This window comes from Mustelus asterias, chromosome 29 (genome assembly GCF_964213995.1).
Source record: "Mustelus asterias chromosome 29, sMusAst1.hap1.1, whole genome shotgun sequence".
Classification (NCBI taxonomy): domain Eukaryota; kingdom Metazoa; phylum Chordata; class Chondrichthyes; order Carcharhiniformes; family Triakidae; genus Mustelus; species Mustelus asterias.
Window position 1 is genome coordinate 5,029,112 of NC_135829.1, and position 24,904 is coordinate 5,054,015.

The window sequence follows — 24,904 nt, forward strand, 5'->3', positions numbered from 1 at the left end:
CACGCAGACACGGAGAGAACGTGCAGACTCCACACAGTCAGTGACCCAAGCCGGGAATCGAACCCGGGTCCCTGGCGCTGTGAGGCAGCAGTGCTAACCACTGTGCCGCCCTACTGCCCATAATAAGAGATGATCGTTACAGATGGACTCCTCGGTATTTCTTTCCCTGATAGAGCGACAGTCAAGATTCTCACATTTCCAATGGCAGATGCCGTGGACTGACTCATAAACTTCACAGTCGGATGGACAAAAGGTTTTCCCCTGTAATCTTCTCCTCTCCATATACATTTCTGAAGCAGATGCCTTCAGGTTAATTGGATCTAATCCTCCCAGATTTGCTTGTGGACGGCACGGTGGCTCAGTGGTTAGCACTGCTGCCTCATAGCTCCAGGAGCATGGGTTCGATTCCCGGCTTGGGTCACGGTCTGTGCGGAGTCCGCACGTTCTCCCAGTGTCTGCGTGGGTTTCCTTCTGGTGCTCCGGTTTCCTCCCACAGTCCGAAAGATGTGTGGGTTAATTCCCCATTTCATCACTGAGCACTTTTATTCTGACAGTAGTGAACTGGCGGGCTGGTTGCCCATGGAAGGCATCGTAGTCAAAACTGAGCCTACTTTTTCTCAATGTCCATAGAATCATAGAATCTCTACAGTGCAGAAGGAGGCCATTCAGCCCATCGGGGCTGTACTGACAACAATCCCACCCTATCCCCGTAACCCTACGTATTTACCCTGCTAATCCTCTGCACTAAGGGGCAATTTACTATGACCAATCCACCTAACCTGCACATCTTTGGACCCTAAGGGGCAATTTAGCATGGCCAATCCACCTAACTCGCACATCTTTGGACCCTAAGGGGCAATTTAGCATGGCAAATCCACCTAAACTGCACATCCCCTCTGCGCCCGTTGGGCACCGCAGGGGCTGGGGTGCATTATAGACCCCGATAATCACATTATGATTTGATGCTTTAAGTTTCCTTTGTACTTCAGTTCTGTTCTGGCTGTTCCCCCTCCTTTTGGGGAGCTGCCCCTTTTACTTTATCCCTGAGTTAATTTGAGTTGGTTTATTTGGTTTGCCCTAAAAGAGGCCTAACCTGCACATCTTTGGACACTAAGGGGCAATTTAGCATGGCCAATCCACCTAACCTGCACATCTTTGGAGCGTGGGGGGAAACCGGCGGACCTGGAGGAAACCCACGTGGACACGGAGAGAATGTGCAAACCTCACACAGACAGTGACCTGAGGCTAGAATTGAACGCTATTCCCTGGCGCTGTGCGGCAGCAGAGCTAACCACTGTGCCGCCGTGCCGCCCACAAGCAAGTTACAGCAAAGTTTACTGGATAGCAATTTAAGTGGAGAGAGTAATTTATAATTGGAAATGCGCACAACAGGAAATAAGACTTTGTAAGTAGCGTGTGTACGCAGATATAAAAATTTCAATATATATTTAAATGATGCAGATTAGTATGTGGATCCTGAAATACTCTCAATATGAAGTGCAGAAACCAGTAGATATATATCAACCGTGTGGGAAAGGAGCCAAATAACTTCCTAATACCTGAACAAATATCAGCAACAATCTAACATCCTCCTCCACTAATACTTTGATATACATATTGACAGAAGAGAAAGAACTTCAGGGGGTTGAATGATGTCAATGCTCTGTGAATTATCCGGAAAGGAAAGCCAGTATGGACGGATTGATGTCAGCAGAGAATTGCAGAAATCCCACCATTTTTCACTAGCTCCTGAGCCTGGTTCTAAGCAACACGTTTGGTGGCACAGTGGTTAGCACTGTTACCTCACAGCGCCAGGGTCCCAGGTTCGATTCCAGCCTCGGGTCACTGTCTGTGTGGAGTTTGCACATTCTCCCAGTGTCCGCGTGGGTTCATAAGATATAATGTGGAGATGCCGGTGTTGGACTGGGGTGGGCACAGTAAGAAGTCCAGGTTAAAGTCCAACAGGTTTATTTGGAATCATGAGCTTTCGAAGCGCTGCCCCTTCATCAGGTGAGTGGAGAGTAGGTTTCACAAACAGGGCATGTATAGGCAAAGACACAATTGCAAGATAATGGTTGGAATGTGAGTCTTAACAGGTAATCAAGTCTTTACAGATACAGACAGTGCAAGTGAGGAGAGGGATAGTCACAGGTTAAAGAGGTGAGAATTGTCTCAAGCCAGGAGAGTTAGTAGGATGTTGCAAGCTCCCGAGCAGAAACTGATAGCCAAGTTTCGCATGCATGAGGATGGCCTCAACTGGGATCTTGGGTTCATGTCGCACTACATGTAATCCCTACCATTTGGCCTGGGCTTGCGAAATCATACAAGTGGACTTCTCTGCCCTGGATGGTGCCGATCCTTTTGAGTGTTGTTCGAGCTACCCACCCAGGCAAAGAACAATCATGGTGGGTTACGTTTAAGTACATTGACGATATGTAAAATAACATGGCCGTGGGTAAGAATTGAAATTGACACATTACGTCACAAGCTAGATTCTAAACTCCTGCAGCTTTAAGTGGAAGAGCTTCCTTAGCTTGACTGAACCCTAGAGTAAGGGGTTAGTGTTGACATTTAGCCATTATCAGAATGGGTTTAGTGCAACAGTAGCCCATTTTGTACTGCACACAACTTTCCTTTCCACAATGGTTGGATTCCACCCATACTTTATCTCTTACAGGCTACAAGCAAACAGGGGGATGTCAGCAACAACAACTTGCATTCATATAGCACCTTTAACATGCCCCAAGGTGCTTCAGAGGAGCAGTGTTTGACACCAGGCCACATAGGGAGATATTAGAACAGCTACCCTCAAGCTTGGTAAAAGAAAAGGGGTGGCACGGTGGCACATTGGTTAGAACTGCTGCCTCACAGCGTCAGGAACCTGTGTTCAATTCCCGGCTTGAGTCACTGTCTATGCGGCATTCTCCCTGTGTCTGCGTGGGTTTCCTCCCGGTTCTCCAGTTTCCTCCCACAGTCCGAAAGACTGTGCTAGTTAGGTGCATTGGCCATGCTAAATTCTCCCTCAGTGAACCCGAACAGGCATCGGAGTGCGGCGACAAGGGGATTTCCACAGTAACTTCATTGAAGTGTTAATGTAAGCCAACGTGTGACACTTGTGACCTGGGCGGCACAGTGGCACAGTAGTTAGCACTGCTGCCTCACAGTGCCAGGGACCCGGGTTCGAGTCCTGGCTTGGGTCTGTGCGGAGTCTGCACATTCACCCCGTGTCTGCATGGGTTTTCTCCAGGTTCTCCAGTTTCCTCTCACAGCCTGAAAGACGTGCTAGTTAGGTTAGGCACATTGACCTGACCAGGCACTAGAGTGTGGTGCCTAGGGGAATTTCACAGTAACTTCATTGCAGTGTTAATGTAAGCCTTACTTGTGACTAATAAATAAACTTTACTTTCAATAAAAAAACTTTAAATAGGTTATAAGGACCATCTTAGTGGAGAGGGATAGAGGCGAAAATGTTTTGAGAGGGAATTCCAGAGCTTAGGACCCAGATCCTTGAAGATATGGACACCGTTGATGGAGTATTAAAATCGGGACTATGTAAGAGGCCAGAGTTAGAGGAGTGTGGAGATCTTGAAGGGTTGTAGAGTTGGAGGAGAGGACAGAGGTCATGGGGAGATTTCAGCTGGAGTTAATGGAATGAATATATCAGTAAATAAGGGCACAAACTGAACATACTTAACATAGACCCAGTCTCTACAGCTCTCTGCAGTAAAGAATTCCACAGATTCACTACCTTTTGAGAGAAGAAATTCCTCCCCATCTCTGATCATATTCCAGGTGTGGACCAAGAGATCAATTCAACTGGTCCAATCCCCTGGTCCTCCTTGTCTTCATTACCACAATTCTGGCAAGATAACAATCAACTCTTCAACACACTGAAGATAAAATGATTGGGATCTTCATTTTTATACTCTGAAAAAGTTGAATGAAAGTTTGCAATAGACGATGGCATCGGGGTTGAAAAGACTGGGGAAAGAGTTGAAAGAAATTCAGAAATAGTAATTGGACAACATCAGGATTGCATTTTAGAAGTTTGTGGGTGGCAGTAGAAAGAAGACCTGAGGGAGATGAGGAGATCCACAGTTTTGAGGTACTACACAAGAATAAATTAGAGTTGGAGATGTACGATCCATCTCAATTTCCAACAGCAAGGAGTCAGGACAGGAACACGAAGGATGCTGAATTACAACTAATGAGAGACAAATAAAGAAAGTTTAGAGCAGCAATTGACATGGGAAACATAGAAACGTGGAAACGAGAAGCAGGAGGAGGCCATTCGGCCCTTTGAGCCTGCTCCGCCATTCATTTTGATCATGGCTGACCATCAAAATCAATATTTTGATTCAGTTTGGCAAGCAAGGTTAAAGACTGGATCCCCCGTTGTGTTGCGTTAGCACATCTTAGCGAGTACAGCAGTAGGGGAATCACATTTGACTCCAGTTTTATATTTAGCAGGTTGTTGATGAACGACCAATCTTTATGTTGCTTCTATAATCTGTGTTGATTGCTTGTGCCTTCATTCTATCAATCATCTGTACATTTATTAACCCGTGGAGACACGGAAACCACATTAACACATTCATCATTGGTTACTAATACCAAGAATCTAATCAGCATGGAGTTAAAATGGAATTTTGCCACAGGAGGATTTATTATTTTGATATCACAGAACATGGCTGGATTCCCAGGCGAATTTATCAGTTTTAGAAAAATCAACAGTTTCTTGATGAGGCATATGTCACAGATAGATGAAAAGATGAAATGGGTAGGAAAATCCAAATCCAATAATGCAATTTATTGAAATGAAGACTTATCCCCTACTCTAACTTGTTTGGGCAAATCTCTCTTTCCAGTACAACTTTGCATGTCTTTATCTACACTCTTGCTATAGAGGGAGTACAGCGAAAGTTTACCAGGCTGATTCCTGGATGGCAGGTCTGTCATACAAGGACAAACTAAATCGGTTAGGATTATTTTAATTGGAGTTTAGAAGAGTGAAAGGTGATCTCATAGAAGGTTATAAAATTCTAACAGGGTTAGACAGCGTAGATTCAGAAAGAATATTCCTGATGGTGGGGGAGTCCAGAACTAGGGGTCATAGTTTGAGGATAAGAGGTAAAACTTTTAGGACTGAGGTGAGGAGAAATTTCTTCACCCAGTTGGTGGTGATTGTGTGGAATTCACTACCACAGAAAGTAGTTGAGGCCAAAAGGTTGTGTGATTTCAAGAAGAAATTAGATACAGCTCTTGGGGCTAAAGGGATCAAGGGGGAGAAGGCGGGATCAAAATATTGAATTCGATGGTCAGCCATGATCAAAATGAATGGCGGAGCAGGCTCAAAGGGCCGAATGGCCTCCTCCTGCTTCTAGTTTCCACGTTTCTATGTTTCCCATGTCAATCGCTGCTCTAAACTTTCTTTATTTGTCCCTCATTAGTTGTAATTCAGCATCCTTCGTGTTCCTGTCCTGACTCCTTGCTGTTGGAAATTGAGATGGATCGTACATCTCCAACTCTAATTTATTCTTGTGTCGTACCTCAAAACTGTGGATCTCCTCATCTCCCTCAGGTCTTCTTTCTATTGCCACCCACAAACTTCTAAAATGCAATCCTGATGTTGTCCAATTACTATTTCTGAATTTCTTTCAACTCTTTCCCCAGTCTTTCGAACCCTGATGCCATCGTCTATTGCGGATTGCAAACTTTCATTCAACTTTTTCAGAGTATAAAAATGAAGGTCCCAATCATTTTATCTTCAGTGTGTTGAAGAGTTGATTGTTATCTTGCCAGAATTGTGGTAATGAAGACTAGGAGGACCAGGGGATTGGACCAGTTGAATTGATCTCTTGGACCACGCCTGGAATATGATCAGAGATGGGGAGGAAACTCTTCTTTCAGAGGGTAGTGAATCTGTGGAATTCTTTACCGCAGAGAGCTGTGGAGACTGGGTCTATGTTAAGTATGTTCAGTTTTGGTCCCCTCATCAAAGGAAATGGGTGTGTTGTTGCAATTATACAGGGCCTTGGTGAGGCCACACCTAGAGTATTGTGTGCAATTTTGGTCTCCTTTTCTGAGGAAGGATGTTCTTGCTCTCGAGCGAGTGCAGCGAAGGTTTACCAGGCTGATTTTGGGAATGGCAGGACTGATGTACGAGGAGAGATTGACTAGGTTAGGATTGTTTTTGCTGGAGTTCAGACAGATGAGGGAGGATCTCATAGAGACTTATAAAATTCTAACAGGACTAGACAGGGTAGATGGAAGAAAGATGTTCCTGATGTTGGGGGTGTCCAGAACTAGGGGTCTTTAGACCATTTAGGATGGAGATGAGGAGACATTTCTTTACCCAAAGAGTTGTGAGCCTGTGGAATTCATTACCACAGGAAGTAGTTGATGCCAAAACATTGAATGTATTCAAGAGGCGGCTGGATATAGCACTTGGGGCGAATGGGATCAAAGGTTATGGGGAGGAAGCAGGATAAGGCTATTGAGTTGGATGATCAGCCATGATCGTGATGAATGCAGAACAAGGTCAAAGGGCTGAATGGCCTCCTCCTGCTCCTATCTTCTATGTTTCTATACTGGATTGGAGGCAGTCCTGAGAAGGTTCACTAGTTTGATCCCGGGTATGGAGGGATTTTCATATGAGGAGAGATTGAGTAGGTTGGGCCTGTACGCATTGGAGTTTAGAAGAATGAGAGGTGACCTTATTGAAACATATCGGATTCTCAGGGTGGATGTTGAGAGGTTGTTTCCCCTTGTGGTAGAGCCTGGGACCAGAGGGCACAATCTCAGAGTGAGGGGGTGGCCCATTTAAGACAGAGATGAAGAAGAAATTCTTCTCTCAGAGGGTAGTGAATGTGTGGAATTCTTTACCGCAGAGGGCTGTCGAGGCTGGGTCGTTGAGTATGTTCAAGGCTGAGATAGACAGATTTTTAATCAGTAAGGGAATCGAGGGTTATGGGGATAAGGCGGGAAAATGGAATTGAGGATTATATCAGTTCAACCATGATCTCATTGAATGGCGGAGCAGCCTCACTGGGCCGAATGGCCTACTCCTGCTCTTAAGTAAGTTGCTCACCCTATGTAATCTATGAGTGGTATGCTTTGTATAGCACGGAAGAAACAATACTTTTCACTGTATACTAATATAGTGTAAACTCTACTTTCTATTGGAACTCTATTTTCACCCTCAAGACTGAATGGACCCTCTCTCTAATGGTTGTTAAGTCCCACTTAATGTTGGCAAACTTGGCAAACGACTCGGAACGAAGAGAGGAACTGGCAAAATGTATTCAGCATTTTCAATGTTAATGGTCATTAGAAGAAAATCTACCTTTTAAGATGTAAATTAAATCATGGGCTGGATTTTACAATCACCCATCTGTTTTTGATGCTTGGGGGAGGTAGGGCACTTTAAAAAAAAGGAGAGTGGCAAGGCTGGCACCTTCATGCCCATTCCTGAACTGTCCCTTACAACAGGGTAGATGGGCAGCCACCAGAATTGGATGCCCAGCCCACCATATATAAGTAAAGAAGGAATGGTCAATTGAGTTTGATACCAAGCCAATGCCCATGAACGGTTGGCATGGGTTGGCAGGTGAGAGTGGGTAGGCCTTTTCTTCTAAGGAAACTGCTTAAAAAGTGGGAAGGAAGTGGGCGGGCTGCCTTGCAGTTCGAACAGTGCCAGTGGTGTATCACAGCTTGGTATGGCTCCTGCTCTGACCAAGACTGCAAGAAACTACAGAGGATTGTGAATGAAGCCCAATCCATCACGCAAACCAACCTCCCATCCATTGACTCTGTCTACACTTCCCGCTGCCTCGGCAAAACAGCCAGCATAATTACGGACCCCACGCACCCAGGACATTCTCTCTTCCACCTTCTTCCGTCGGGAAAAAGATACAAAAGTCTGAGATCAGGTACCAACCGACTCAAGAACAGCTTCTTCCCTGCTGCCATCAGACTTTTGAATGGACCTACCATATATTAAGTTGATCTTTCTCTACACCCTAGCTATGACTGTAACACTACATTCTGTACTTTCTCATTTCCTTTTCTATGAACGGTATGCTTTGTCTGTATAGGGCGCAAGACACAATACTTTTCACTGTATGTTAATACATGCGACAATAATAAATCAAACCAAATCTAATCAATCAGATTGGCTGGCAGCTCTTGAGGGCGGGACGTCCTCCCACTGAGGGACGGAAGTCCCCCACCCGGCTTGGTTAGCCCCTGTAGCCATGTGTTGTGGCAATGGTGCGGGCTTCTTTCATGTGTGTGGCTACTGACCAACAATGAAACAATGGGCAGGGGGACTAATACACCCCCCACCCCCATGAAATCCAGAACCAGGTCTTAACAATGGGCAGTGTGATATAAGTGGCACTGCGCGTTGGTGCAGTATTAATAAGGCTTAGTTGAAATGGAAGGGCATCATTCTATTATCCACTATCTCCTCCATTGTGTCACTTAGCTCAAGCCAACTAGACAATTACAGGCACAAAAACAGAAAATGCTGAAAAATCTCAGCAGGTCCAATAGGTACCGAGCACAGTGGTTAGAGCTGTGGATGGGAGGGGGAGTAAAACGTAATTCTGTGATAAACGTATCTACTGAATAGCTTTAGGATTGTAAACAGGGAGAGTAGATGGGGCGGCATGGTGGCACAGTGGTTAGCACTGCTGCCTCACAGTGCCAAGGACCCGAGTTTTATTTCCAGCTTAGGTCTCTGTGCGGAGTTTGCACGTTCTCCCCGTGTCTGCGTGGGTTTCCTCCAGGTGCCCTGGTTTCCTTCCACAGTCTGAAAGACGTGCTGGTTAGGGTACATTGGCCGTGCTAAATTCTCCCTCAGTGTAACCCGAACAGGCGACGGAGTGTGGCGACTAGGGGATTTTCCCAGTAACTTCATTGCAGTGTTAATGTAAGCCTACTTGTGGCACTAATCTATAAACTTTAAACCAAGCTAATGTTTTGAGTCTGGATGCAGACTCTAAACGTTGGCTCTATTTTCTACCCACGGATACTGTCAGACCTGCTGAGATTTTCCTGCATTTTCTGTTTTTGTTTCAGATTCCAGCATCCGCTCTAATTTTGCTTTTATCTTTTAATTTATTCGTGGGACATGGGTGTCGCTGGCTGGGCCAGCATTTATTGCCCATCCCTAGTTGTCCTTGGAGGGCAGTTGAGAGTCAACCACATTGCTGTGGCTCTGGAATCACATGTAGGCCAGACCAGGTAAGGACGGAAGATTTCCTTCCCAAAAGGACATTAATGAACCAGATGGGTTTTTCCGACAATTGACGATGGTTTCATGGTCATATTTTTTATTGAATTCAAATTCCATCATCTGCCGTGGCGGGATTCGAACCCTGGTCCCCAGAACATTAGCTGAGTTTTCTGGATTAATAGTCTAGTGATAATACACTAGGCCATCGCCTCCCCCTTATCTCAGTAGACAATTACAGGCTTACCTCAGCTCAGATTGGAAAGGCGCCCGGCCATGTGGGGTTGTGTCTAACGGAGAAATGATGGCACTGAAGCGGGCAGCTTCTTGTTAGCATCTAGCTCCGCAGAAGTGCGGAAATGTTGCCCAGAGGATAAAAGTTGGAGTGTGATGGTAAGGTTATATAAGGCATTGGTGAGGCCGAGTTTGGAGTATTGTGTACAGTTTTGGTCACCTAGTTACAGGAAGGATGTAAATAAGATTGAAAGAGTGCAGAGAAGGTTCACAAGGATGTTGCCGGGACTTGAGAAGCTGAGTTACAGAGAGAGATTGAATAGGTTGGGACTTTATTCCCTGGAGCGTAGAAGATTGAGGGGAGATTTGATAGAGGTGTATAAGATTTTGATGGGTATAGATAGAGTGAATGCAAGCAGGCTTTTTCCGCTGAGGCTAGGGGAGAAAAAAACCAGAGGGCATGGGTTAAGGGTGAAAGGAGAAAAGTTTAAAGGGAATATTAGGGGGGGGCTTCTTCACGCAGAGAGTGGTGGGAGTGTGGAATGAGCTGCCGGATAAAGTGGTAAATGCGGGGTCACTTTTAACATTTAAGAAAAACTTGGACGGGTTCATGGATGAGAGGGGTGTGGAGGGATATGGTCCAAGTGCAGGTCAGTGGGACTAGGCATAAAATGGTTCAGCACAGACAAGAAGGGCCAAAAGGCCTGTTTCTGAGCTGTAATTTTCTATGGTTCTATGGTTCTAGGAGCACCAATGTCCAGCGCCATCACACGGAAAGATGTAGATTTCACTGTCCTGACCTCCCAATCTCAGATAAACTTTTGTGGGAGTCGCCAAAGAGGGGCCCGAGTTCTCCAACAAGGGATGAGGAATGCCACAGATACACAGTTGGGAAGTGCTTGAATCCAGCCAAATAGTGATTTCCCCAGAGCAGGCTACACTCCCAGATACTTAATCCCCAGGCTGAGACCACTTAGCAGAATAGATGCCGAGATACTATTAGCTGCAAGCTGGGGACGCTGGAACCAAGGGTCATAGAATCATAGAATCCCTACCGTGCAGAAGGAGGCCATTCGGCCTGTCGAGTCTGCACCGACCACAATCCCACCCAGGCCTTATTCCCATAATCCCTAACATTTACCCTAGCTAGGGCCAGCACGGTGGCGCAGTGGTTAGCACTGCTGCCTCACAGCGCCAGGGACTCAGGTTCGATTCCCGGCTTGGGTCACTGTCTGTGTGGAGTTTGCACGTTCTCCCCGTGCCTGCGTGGGTTTCCTCCGGGTGCTCCGGTTTCCTCCCACATCCAAAGATGTGCCGGTTAGGTGGATTGGCCATGCTAAATTGCCCCTTAGTGTCAGGGGGACTAGCTAGGGTAAATGCATGGGGTTATGGGGATAGGGCCTGGGTGGGATTGTGGTTGGTGCAGGCTCGATGGGCTGAATGGCCTCCTTCTGCACTGTAGGATTCTATGATTCTAGTCCCCCTGACACTAAGGGGCAATTTAGCACGGCCAACGCACCTAACCCATACATCTTTGGACTGCGGGAGGAAACCAGAGCACCCGGAGGAAACCCACACAGACACGGGGAGAACATGCAAACTCTGTAGACAGTCATCCAAGGCCAGAATTGAACCTGGGTCCCTGGCACTGTGAGGCAGCAGTGCTAACCACTGTGCCACCATGCCGCCCAAAGGGGTCAGCCATTTTGGACTGATATGAGAAATTTCTTTGCTGAGAGAGTGGTGAATCTTTGGAATTCTCCACTCTGGAGAGCTGTGCTGCTTAGTTGGTGAGTATGTTCAAACCTAAAAGAAATAGAATTTTGATGCTAAAGGAATGAGTGAACCTGCAATAGGATAGGAAGTGGAGGGGGTGCAGGGCGCGGTCAAAGGATCAGTCGTAGATATTAGGCGGTGCAGCAGGCTTGAGGGGTCAAATGGAGGTTATTTATTAGTTTCACAAGTAGGCTTACATTAACACTGCAATGAAGTTACTGTGAAAATCCCCTAGTTGCCACACTCCGGTGCCTGTCCGGGTACACTGAGGGAGAATTTAGCATGGCCAATGCACCTAACCAGCACGTCTTTCAGACTGTGGGAGGAAACCGGAGCACCCGGAGGAAACCCACGCAGACATGGGGAGAAGGTGCAGACTCCGCACAGACAGTGACCCAAAGCCGGGAATTGAACCCGGGTCCCTGGCGCTGTGAGGTAGCAGTGCTAACCACTGTGCCGCCCCACCCCTGGCCGAATGGCCCACTCCTGCTCCCATTTTGTATGTTCTTCTTTTCTTAAGGTGTGTGAGGAGAACCAAAGAAGGGGGTGAAAGTCAAGACAAAGAAAATATATGTTGTCGTTATAGGGCAATGTTCTCGAAGAAACAAAGCTAAGCCCTCCATGAGTTTAGAGGCTGAGTAATCTGCTTTGCCCTTTTCATCAGTAAGACGCAATGTGTTCAAATATAGGAGAATCATCATACAATCCCTACAGTGCAGAAGGAGGCTATTCGGCCCATCGAGTCTGCACCGACCGCAATCCCACCCAGACCCTATCTCCATAACCCTAAGCATTTACCCCCCTAACACTAAGTGGCAATTTAGCATGGCCAATCCACCCAACCTGCACATTTTTGGAGTGTGGGAGGAAACCGGAGCACCCGGAGGAAACTCACGCAGACACGGGGAGAATGTGCAAACTCCGCACATACAGCCACCCGAGGCTGGAATTGAACCCGGGTCCTTGGCGTTGCAAGGCAGCAGTGCTAATCACTGTGCCACCGTGCTGCTCTCCCTGTTTACGGTCCTAATGCTACTCAGTAGCAAGTTCACCACAGAATGACTCCCCCTCCATCCTTTACTAAAAGGAAACCTGTCATCCTGGTCTGGCCTATATTGTGAGTCCAGTTCCAATGCCAATATGGTTGACTCTTGCCTCTCTTGTGAAGGGGCCTAACAAGCCCAAATTGCATTACAGCATCTAAATGTGGGCAACAGGTGCCAGCAATGCCTACCCCAGTGATTTAATATGTTTTAAAAATACGTCCCCTCTTGCTACATTGGTTGTGAGCTGAGATAACATTTAAAAATGTGGCAGATGTGTTTGGATAAAAGACATCCCTGACATTTAACGGAAAGACCACTTTATTTCGAGGCAGACAATGCTACAACCAGTAATACTCCGCCAAAACTGGTTATTCTTGTACCAAAACATGGAAATCTAGAGACCAGGCAGACTGCTTTAAGAAAACCAGGATAACATATTTAATAATAGATTCAGTCATTCCAAAGGACACTGAAACACAGACAGAACAAGGCAAATGTACATATAGTTCTATGTACTATGACAGTATGCGAAGCACTAACAATTGTATGCAAAATATGTCCAGCAGATGTCTTCATTTTCTCTTTCTTTCTATTGTAAATAGAAGCGATTTTATTAAATCTCTTGGGTTCTCTACAAGCATTTGAGCAAGAAGAAGTTACAGCCAGAACTCCTGGGGCAGTCACAGAGTTTTCCAATCCTGGCTCCTTTTCTCACAGCACATTGTTCCCCAACGTCACACTGAAAATAGACAAAGACAAGCATTTAATGGTTAAAGACTTCAATGTGGAGTAATCTGCTACATTTATTTACACGCACGCACACACTCTTATATAGGATGTCATGGATTAGAATTAATGGGTCTTTTGATCCCACCAGGATACTACCGTTTCAACATTAAAATGTTTGTTCATGTATTCCAACAACAGCTCAATTCTCCATGCTAAATTGCCCCTTAGTGTCCAAAGATGTGTATGTTAGGTGGATTGGCCATGCTAAATTGTCCCTTAGTGTCCAAGGATGTGTAGTTTTGGTGAATTTGCCTTGCTAAATGGGTTACAGGGATAGGGTTGGGGAAAGGGCCAGGATAAGGTACTCTGCCCCTTAATGTCCAAAGATGTGCAGGTTACATGGATTGGCCATGCTAAATGGGTTATGGGGATAGTGTTGGGGAAAGGGCCAGGGTAAGATACACTGTCAGAGTGAGTTGGTGCAGGCTCGATGGGCCGAATGGCCTTCTTCTGCACTGTAGGGATTCTATGATTCAGGAAATCAAATTAATTTCAACAAATTGGAATTCATTTCCAATAAGGTCCAGTTTGAAGCTATGAATGATTGAGCAGTCACAAGGCAATAATTATCGCAGGTTTACAAGATGACCACCACTTGCATTCATATAGCACCTTAATGTCCTCAGGCACTTCACAGGAGCAATATGTGACAAGATTCGGCCATAAAAGGATATTAAGACCAAAATCATAGTCAAAGAGTTGGTTTTTCAAGCAGTGATCTTAAAAAGGAGAGATGGATGTATGAGTTTCTGAAACTGGAGACAAAATACGTTATTGCGGGAGCTTAGAGGAAATTACATTTACAAAGTGATTCTTATCAAGGGGAGTTTAACACTGTAGATGGATGTGAAATTGTTCAGAACACTACCATTCTTCAGCTAGTAAACCTTAAATTGTAAGACAAGAAAAATGATTTCAAATTCCTCGATGATAACTCAGGGAGGATACGGAAGAGGTTCACCAGGATGTTGCCTCGTCTGGAGGGCATTAGCTTTGAGGAGACGTTGGATAAACTCAATTTGTTCTCACTGGAACGATGGAGGTTGAGGGGTGACCTGATAGAGGTTTACAAGATTATGAGTGGCATGGAGAGAGTGGATAGTCAGATGCTCTTTCCTAGGGTGGAAAAGTCAAGTACTAGGGGACATAGGTTTAAGGTGCGTGGGGAAATGTTTAGAGGAGATGTTCAAAGTGAGGATAAAAGCTACAAGTCCATGGGCTATAGTTTGATGCTTAAATCCACACGAGTTGTTGAATAATTTTGGACACTAGCTGACTATCAGGACACTGCTCAGTTTTTCTATATTGCTGACATTTTATAAGTTCCTTTCTAAAAGAAAAGCCAGGACAATTCAATCATACCTGTGCTCGTGGAGGCTGTGGGATTTTCAAAGTTGTGGAAGGATACTGTGCTGTAACCTCGGCAAAGGCTATTCATGTGCTAATCTGGTTAATTGTTCTAGCTCGGACATGGGTATGGTGTGAGGGGCCCTCTGGTGCTTCATCTAAGTCACATCTGAGCTTAAAATGAGGTGTTGTCCACTATTCCATTGCGAGGTCATTGTAGACAATTACCAATCCGACAATGTCCACTTTCCAATGGGGTTACTGGATGATAAAAATCCAGCTGGATTATTTTGCCTCCTAGATTAGGGAATGCCAGCTGTAGGCATAGCATCCCTGCCGCTGAAACGCCAAGATCATTTAACTCCACATCAACTGGAGATCGAGCCAGAGATTGTTCTGGGCTGTGTTATTCAAATCAACACTGGACATTACACTGCATGTATGTGTACCAGTATCCATTACACTGCATGCGTGTGTACCAGTGTCCATTACACTGCGCGTGTACCAGTATCCATTACACTGTGTGCGTGTGTACCAGGATCCATTGCACTGCGCGTGTACCAGTATCCATTACACTGTGTGTGTGTGTGTGTGTGTGTACCAGTATCCATTACACTGCGCGTGTACCAGGATCCATTGCACTGTGCGTGCACCAGGATACATTGCACTGTGCGTGTACCAGGATCCATTGCACAGTGCGTGTACCAGGATCCATTGGTGTACGCATACAGTGCAGTATCCATTACACTGTATGTGTACACCAATATCCATTACACTGCTGTTTGTGCCAGTATCCATTACACTGCATGCGTGTGCCAGTATCCATTACACTGCATGCGTGTGCCAGTATCCATTACACTGCATGCGTGTGCCAGTATCCATTACACTGCTGTTTGTGCCAGTATCCATTACACTGCATGCGTGTGCCAGTATCCATTACACTGCATGCGTGTGCCAGTATCCATTACACTGCGTGCGTGTGCCAGTATCCATTACACTGCATGCGTGTGCCAGTATCCATTACACTGCGTGCGTGTGCCAGTATCCATTACACTGCATGCGTGTGCCAGTATCCATTACAAGCTCACTGACTCCCACAGCTCCCTTGACTACAGCTCTTCACACCTCACACCCTGTAAGGACATCTCTGACACAGAGTCATCCAGACTCGAAACATTGGTTCTATTCCCTCTCCACAGATGCTGAGATTTTCCAGCATTTTCCGTTTCTGCTGGACATTACACTGACCAGCTGAACCGGCAGAAGGAAAACAGCAACGTGGATTCTTACTGGGTTGGAGCAATTCATCCTGTGGTCAATTAGTTAGGCCTTTCTGTGCAACTATCAGCTCAAGTGTCATTGGGTGCCGTGATTTGCTGGAAGTAAGAGCTATTACAGGTGCAGCAAAAGCAACGGTGCATCTGGGACCAGCGTGAAGAACGGGATCGACTGTCTACTCAACCAACCTGATTTCCCAGTTGAGAAATAAACAGAGAAAAGATTGAGCAGAAGGGAATTTATAATGCATGGAAGACATGCTGTTTAGGTGCATTGGCCGTGAAAAATTCTCCCTCAGTGTACCCGAACAGGCGCCGGAGTGTGGCGACGAGGGGATTTTCACAGTAACTTCACTGCAGTGTTAATGTAAGCCTTACTTGGGATGCTAATAAATAATGGGCGGCACGGTGACACAGTGCTTAGCACTGCTGCCTCACAATGTCAATGACATGGGTTCAATTCCAGCCTTGGGTGACTGTGTGGAGTTTGCACGTTCTCCCCGTGTCTGCGTGGGTTTCCTCCGGGTGCTCCGGTTTCCTACCACAGTCCAAAGATGTGCAGATTAGGTGGATTGGCCGTGCTAAATTGACCCTTAGTGTCAGGGGGAGCAGCAGGGTAAATATGTGGGGTTATGGGAATAGGGCCTGGGTGGGAGTGTGGTTGGGGCAGACTTGATGGGCCGAATGGCCTTCTGCGCTGTAAGGATTCTACAATAAATAAATAAATAAATGACTCCAGGTCAAATTAGGTGCCAAAAAAGAACAAAAAAGGAAGAAAAATTGTTTTAGGAAAGGAAGAAATGTAAGGAAAAAAGAAAATTTGACATTTTAAAAAATCTCCAAAAACAATTCACAACCTGAAGGAATGAGAATCCACAGTTATAATTGTTCACTTTTTGGGTAAAAGAGGTTGATTTGCAAACAATAACAAACATTGAATTCTGACAAAAAGTCATCAATTTGAAACATTAACCCAATTTTTTGTCCCCACAGATACCAACCTGCTGAGTATCTCCAGCATTTTCTGCTTTTATTTCAGATTTCCAGCATCTGTAGTGTTTTGTTTTTGGATAACATTTATCACATTCTTAAATGGGTACATGTACCATTAATTACCAGACTGAACTATCTTGGAGAATTTCCGAGAATCATAGAATCCCTGCAGTGCAGAAAGAGGTCATTCGGCCCTTCAAGTCTTTTCCGACAACAGTCCCACCCAGGTCCTATCCCCATAACCCCATGCATTTACCCTAGTTAGTCCCCCTGACAGTAAGGGGCAATTTAGCATGGCCAATCCATCTATCCCGCACATTTTTGGAATGTGGGAGGAACCCGGAGCATCCGGAGGAAACCCACGTAGACACGGGGAAAACGTGCAAACTCCACACAAGCAGTGACCCGAGCCTGCACAGACCATGATCCCACCCAGACCCTATCCCCAAAACCCCATGCATTTACCCTAGCTAGTCCCCCTGACACTAAGTGGTAATTTAGCCTGGCCAATCTACCTAACCCGCACATCTTCGGAGTGTGGGAGGAAACCGGAGCACCCGGAGGAAACCCACACAGACACGGGGAGAACGTACAAACTCCACACAGACAGTGGCCCAAGCCGGGAATCGAACCCGAGTCCCTGGTGCTATGAGGCCGCAGTGCTAACCACTGTGCCACCGTGCCAAATCAAAGAACAAAGAACAAAGAATAATACAGCACAGGAACAGGCCCTTCGGCCCTCCAAGCCCGCGCCGCTCCCTGGTCCAAACTAGACCATTCTTTTGTATCCCTCCATTCCCACTCCGTTCATATGGCTGTCTAGATAAGTCTTAAACATTCCCAGTGTGTCCGCCTCCACCACCCTGCCCGGCAGCGCATTCCAGGCCCCCACCACCCTCTGTGTAAAATATGTCCCTCTGATATCTGTGTTAAACCTCCCCCCCTTCACCTTGAACCTATGACCCCTCGTGAACATGGTGCTTAATCTTCATCCCAGGGAGGTTAAGTACAAGGCTAAGGACTGAGTGTCACAAATGGCCCAGCAATTTGTGGGGATCTATAATTCAATGGCCACTAGTTGCTGGGCGATTTGCACATGAACATAGTTCACACACGCTATTATTGCCTGCCAATTTGGAAGGGTGAATTCTGGGTGTTTGATTCCTGCTCTGGATTGAGTGGGATGATGGCAGAGACTCAATAACTGTTCCAAAACCAACCCATTATTGGTTCCATAATGAAAAACGGGGGGGGGGGGAGGGAAGTGGAGGGTTGAGGGGTGGGAGGAGAGAGGGAAGGGTGAGGAGAGTTATGAGGAACGACAGGGTTGGGGAGAGGCAGAAAAGTGGATTTGGCCACAATTAAGCCCCCAATCCAATCAGCCATGAAATTATTGAATGGCGGAGCAGGCTCGAGGGGCCTGCTCCTGCTTATATCATCTCAATACATGTTGGAGAATAGGTTTGGATTCAGCTTGATCCAAAAAATTAAATCTCCTGCCGTTTCTCCATGAGGACTGAGAGCAAAGTAAAATTCTCCAAATTTGCTTTGCTGCCCATTTCTATTTTAATTTTTAAGTTTGTTCTCCCCACAAACCTTGGACTCAAATGACGACAAGTCCTTTCAATTGAATAACAACACTGACCCCCACCAGTTAATCAGCAATCTCTTCAGATCTTTATAACAATGCATGCAAATCAATATTTAAGAATAAATTAAGTTGTACTGAACGTGGTATCTGTTTTCTGTCTGGTAAAATGAAATATTATTCAATTGTGTGCATGGCTATGTCCCTATAATAAGATAGCTGCAGAGAGGGCAATTTAAAACAGGGCCTCGTTCGTTTGAAGGAAGAATTTTTGGGAGGCAAACCAAATACTTTGTTTCATTTAGTTCTTTATTTCGCCATTCCATCATTTTTTTGAAGCAAAGTTCTAACAGGATTTATATTCAATTCTTGCACTAACAGCACTTAAATCTAAAGTTTAATGTTTATTTATTAGTGCCACCAGTAGGCTTACATTAACACTGCAATGAAGTTACTGTGAAAATCCCCCAGTCGTCACACTCCAGAGCCTGTTCGGGTACAACTGAGGGAGAATTTAGCACGGTCAATGCACCTGACCAGCTTTCGGACTGTGGGAGGAAACTGGAGGAAACCCACGCAGACACGGGGAGAACGTGCAGACTCTGCACAGACAGTGACCCAAGCCGGGAATCGAACCCTGGTCCCTGGAGAGAGGGTATTAATATCAGGTTATGTTGAAATGAGAAAACTTTCTGCATGCAAGGCCCCCTTTATCAACCATGGTTTTACCAAAATAAAGAGTTCAATTCCTTTACGAAATTTCTTGTGTTAAGGATAAAGTGAAAGAAGGCTTTGTGTCTAAGGTATGTCTCCTCTCTAACAGTCTGAGGGGAAAATATTGTGAAGAGGGCACTCTACAAGAATCAACCACCAGAGGGTTTATTTCCTCTCTGGATGGTTTTTTCTTCACCAGTTTTCTCGGTGCTCTTCTGAAGACCTTGCTGTCGCTTGCTCATTATCTACGTGAGTCTTAGAAGGAACCTCAACAGAGATGGGCCCTGCCCTCATCCAAACTCCACCTCAGTGGGTCTGGAGCAGGAACACTGACTGAATTTCCTTTCGCAACACAGGGGTCAAATGTAACACTCCAGATAACAGACACCATCCAATGTTTCCCTAAAAATGTGGAGTAATATGTTCCACAAGGAGGGCGATTACTGGGAAAAATTATTCAATGGCTGGAAACTCAGACAGATCTTTTTTTTAAATTCATTCGTGGGACATGGGCGTCGCTGGTTGGTCAGCATTTATTGCCCATCCCTGGTTGCCCTTGGGGGCTCAGTTGAGAGTCAACCACATTGCTGTGACTCTGCAGTCATGTGTAGGCCAGACCGGGTAAAGACAGCAGATTTCCTTCCCTAAAGGACATTAATGAATTAGATGGGTTTTTCCTGACAATGGTTTCATGGTCATCAGTAGATTCTTAATTCCAGATATTTTTTATTGAATTCAAATTGCACCATTTGCCATGGCGGGATTCGAACCTGGGTCCCCAGAGCATTAGCTGAGTTTCTGGGTTAATAGTCTTGCGATAATACCACTAGGCCATCACCTCCCGTTGCATGTTGGAATTATGCTGAAGAGAATGGAGAAATGTTGGTAATGGTAGAACTGTGCGTCTGTGAAGGGCTAGAGAAAAAGGATGCTAAAGAGCTTAACATGAAACTCTTTTACATTTTACAGGAATGCAATGATAGTCAAGAACCTGTCAACTCAGACAATTGTGCACCAAGCTTCAGGCAGGACTGAACCATATCAGTTCCAAACTGGAGTCAGAACTCATGAAAGCAGCCAGAAAGTTGACTGGGAGATGACCTCGAGGTTGAGATGGTGAGCGAGTGTTCAATAAACCAAATGGAATGGAAATATTATTCTGCAACCAGGCTATCTACAAACATTTTCTCTCCTTTTCGCCCTACCCTTTCTGTGGTATTGACTCCTGCCTCAGTGATGGTGCAGTGTGTAGCCAAATGACAATCTTGTGGACTGATTGTTTAATTCCCACCTCATTTAACTCAATGGGGCTTTATTAGAGGGCGATTGTGACCCAACCTCAACCTTGAAGTCAAGGAGGTGTAATATTAGAATGTATAGGGGTCAAATATGAGAATGTATAAGGGTTAAGATGGTGTAATATTGGAATGTAAAGATATCAAAGGGGGTGTAATATTGGATGTAATATTGGCATGTGAAGGGTTCAAGGGGGTGTAATATTGGAATGTAAAGGGGTTAAGGGGTGTAATATTAGAAGGTAAAGGGGTTAAGGGGTCTGATATTAGAATGGATAAGGGTTAAGACGGTGTAATGTTGGAATATAAAAATATTAAGGGGTGTAATATTGGAATGTAAAGGGGTTAAGGGGTGTAATATTAGAAGTTAAAGGGGTCAAGGGGGTGTAATATTGGATATAAGGTTATAATGATATAATATTGGACATGTGTAATATTGGGTGTAATATTAGAATATAAAGATATTACAGGGGTGTAATATTGGAACGTAAGGAAGTGTGATATTAGAACATAAGGGGGTGCAATGTTAGAATGTAAGGGCAGTGACATCCTTTCTCCTCGGTTTGCAGGCTGTCAGGGATTGAGTTCAAATTGCCTCAATGTTTGTCTGACGCTTACACGGGAGTCCCACAAACATCTCCACGAGAAATGTTTTCTTCAGTTTCAACCCGGGTGACCATGGGGGCAGTTACTGACATTCCCCTCCTGTAAGAGTTTGGCCACAGGATCAGTTAGCAGAGCCGGCCCCCACCCTCCCCCAGGACAATGCCTGTCTGAAAGAGGAGAGGGGAGCCTGAGTGTTGTCCGGTGTAGACTCCGGATTAGGGGAAGAGTTCCACCTGAAATGTGAACAGTTCCTCCTCCCCTCAGACACTGTGCTCAGCCGCATTCCCGATCTGAAAACAGCAGCAGGGAGAAACTGGCACTGAGATAGCTGCACGGATCAGAATAGAAAGTTGCCTTTACCAGAGGGACCTGTCCAAACTTCTTTTCCCAGGCTGGAAGCCGCTTACTCTGCAGTTTCTCCAAGACTTCTTGCAGTGCTCCGAGCTGTGGGTTAGAGCAGTTCTGGATCAGAAAGGGCTTGCCAGGAACATACACACATGCAGACACACAGTCCTTGCAAACAAGTAAAACATTTAAATTGAAACAATTGGGATCAGGAAATGGAATAAATCCTCCCAGAATCATTTGGAATGCGGGGCTGTAATCAAACCATTGACCCAAAGGGGATAGTCACTGGAACCTCTTACACCCCTTCCCCATCCCCAATCTGCCCCCAAAGTTGCTTAAATAGAATAGAATCCCTACAATGCAGAAGGAAGCCATTCGGCCCATCGAGTCTGCACCGACTCTCTGACAGAGCGTCTTACCCAGGCACTATCTCCATAACCTCATGTAGTTACCCTGCTAATCCCCCTAACCTACACATCTTTGGACACTAAGGGGCAATTTAGCATAGCCAATCCACCTAACCTGCACATCTTTGGATACTAAGGGGCAATTTACCATGGCCAATCCACCTAACTTGCACATTTTTGGACACTAAGGGGCAATTTAGCAAAACCAATCCACCTAACCTACACATCTTTGGACACTAAGGGGCAATTTAACATGGCCAATCCACCTAACTGCACATCTTTGGACACTAAGGGGCAATTTAACATGGCCAATCCACCTAATCTACAGATCTTTGGACACTAAGGGGCAATTTAGCAAAACCAATCCACCTAACCTACACATCTTTGGACACTAAGGGGCAATTTAACATGGCCAATTCAGCTAACCTACACATCTTTGGACACTAAGGGGCAATTTAGCATGGCCAATCCACCTAACCTACACATCTTTGGACACTAAGGGACAATTTAGCATGGCCAATCCTCCTAACCTATACATCTTTGGACATGAAGGGACAATTTAGCATGGCCAATCCACCTAACCTGTACATCTTTGGACACTAAGGGGCAATTTAGCATGGCCAATCCACCTAACCTACACATCTTTGGACACTAAGGGGCAATTTAGCAAAACCAATCCACCTAACCTACATATCTTTGGACACTAAGGGGCAATTTAGCATGGACAATCCACCTAACTCGCACATCTTTGGACTGCATGAGGAAACCGGAGCACCCGGAGGAAATCCATGCAGTCATGAGGAAGAATGTACAAACTCCACACAGACAGTCACCCAAGCTGGGAATTGAACCCGAGTCCCTGGCGCTGTGAGGCAGCAGTGCCAACCACTGTGCCACCCAGACCAGAACTCATCATAGGAACAAGGGATGGGAGTTAGGTTTAGCCCTTTGAGCCTTGAGAGTGTGCTCACTCTCTCAGCATGAACCATATTGCTCCATTTAATAAGACATACGAGCAGAAGGAGACCATTCGGCCCATTGAGTCTGCTTCTCCATTCAGTGAGACCATGACTGACCTGATGTGATAATCCTCAACTCCACTTTCCCGCCTTATCCCCATAACCCTCGATTCCCTTACTGACTAAAAACCTCTCACAGCCTTGGATATACTTAACGACCCAGCGTCTACAGCCCTCTGTGGTAAAGAATTCCACACATTCACCATCCTCCGAGTGAAGAAGTTCCTCCTCAGTTCTGTCTGAAATGGACCACCTCTTTATTGGTCCATCAAAACTGCCCCACATCTGAGATGTTGGGAGTATCATGGTTTTAATCTTAAATCATTTTATTTCAGCACCTGTTTATTCACGTTTAATAGTTCCTTTGCTTTAACTTGTAGATTTTTATATAAAAAAAGAAACAATCATATCAACAGTAGGCAGCACGGTGGCACAGTGGTTAGCACTGTTGCCTCAGTGCCAGGGACCCGGGTTCAATTCCCGACTTTGAATATAGAATCCTACAGTTCTGAAGGAGGCCATTCATCCCATCGTGTTGTGGCCCGACCACAATCCCACCCAGGCCCTATCCCCATAACCCCATGCATTTACCCTAGCTAGTCCCCCTGACACTACGGGGCAATTTAGCATGGCCAATCCCCTAACCCGCACATCTTTGGACTATGGGAGGAAACCAGAGCACCCGGAGGAAACCCACGCAGGCACGGGGAGAACGCGCAGACTCCGCACAGACAGTGACCCAAGCCAGGAGTCGAACCCGGGTCACTGGCACTGTGAGGCAGCAGTGCTAACCACTGTGCCACCGTGACTTGGGTCACTGTCTGTGTGGAGTTTGCACATTCTCCCATGTCTGCCTGGATTTCCTTCGGTGCTCTGGTTTTCTCCCACAGTCCAAAAATGTGTGGGTTAGGGGGATTGGCCATGTTAAATTGCCCCTTGTGTCCCAAGGGATTAGAGGGATTGGCCATGCTGAATTGCCCCTTAGTGTCCCAAGGTGTGTAGGTTAGTGGGATTGGCCATGCTAAATTCCCCCTTAGTGTCCCAAGGTGTGCAGGTTAGGGGGATTAGTGGGGTAAATACCTGGGGTTACAGGAATAGGGCTGGGTAAGATACTTTGTCGGAGGGTCGGTGCAGACTCGATGGGCCGATAACAGCTTACACAAACTTTGGAGAATGCCCAATAAACGCCGATGTGCGGAAGGGCCACAGATCTGAAAACATGAACTGCCAGACCTGCTGAGACTGTCACTGTCTACTTTTAATTTAATTCAGATCTCTAACTCTCAAAACGTCCCGGAGTCTCACTCAATCAATCCCCTCTATAAATCTCGCTCAGAAAAACAGAATAAAGTAGCAAAATATAATACAACAAGAAAATTTAAAAAACTGACCAGTTCCTTTTCGCTGGAAGGATAAAGATCCTTTGGGTAGAAATCTCTCAGGGCTCTGGTCTCCAGATCCGAGCTCTCGGTGCCACTGGCCAGAGACAGGAGGATAGAGAGACAGACAGCGGCGAGTAGTCGGTCGCTCTCCATGGTGCTGGATCCCAGTGAAACCACACACAAGCAGACTGGGGGGATCTTACAGCGGTTTAGCTGCTCCGGTCTGGAGCCCATGCTTTTATAGAGGAGGGTTACTGATGTGTAAACATTGACTAGCTCCTCCCAGCTAAAGAACCCTGGCGATTGGTACATTGGAGTCTAATTTAAAGTACATCAAAAAAGGCATTCACTCTCTCAGCACTAGCCACACTGCTCCGTCTTTGGCACCACTCAGAACAGCATCTACAAGATATTCAGACAGATGTCACACTGATAGAGATTCCTATCCAAACACCCACTTCAGAAAGCAACATGGTCCAGGGCGGAAAATAACTCGCCTTGTAAACTTGAAATATATATATATTTATTTATACAAGGGTTCGTAAATGACTAGAAAAGCAGACAATAATACAATAGCATTATTTTAAAAAAAAATTAAAAGCCATTCTGCTATTAAGCAGCGGAACTGTGTATCTGATATTTATTACACAGTCCCGGACAACAGTGTGGATCTGATAGTGTTGACGAGATACCATCAGAGTTCTATGTAACACTTTAACATCAGCTGCTATGGTGATCGGCATGGATCTAAACCATTCATTCTTTTTGAATGGGGCTGCTTCCGGGATGGACAATATCTTATTCTTCACAGCCATTCCCCACTCCAATGAGCGCAAGACTTTACA

General features: G+C 45.7%; 1 protein-coding gene across 1 annotated transcript; it reads right to left on the reverse strand.

The window, feature by feature from the left end:
* Positions 1-12,925: 12,925 nt before the first annotated feature.
* On the reverse strand, positions 12,926-24,212 carry LOC144480595 (cocaine- and amphetamine-regulated transcript protein-like). The gene is made up of 3 exons (XM_078200222.1): positions 24,069-24,212; positions 21,264-21,347; positions 12,926-13,033 (listed from the first exon to the last, which is right to left on the reverse strand). The coding sequence occupies exons 1-3, from the start codon at positions 24,210-24,212 to the stop codon at positions 12,926-12,928; spliced, it is 336 nt and encodes a 111-aa protein (XP_078056348.1).
* Between the last annotated feature and the right edge of the window lie 692 nt (positions 24,213-24,904).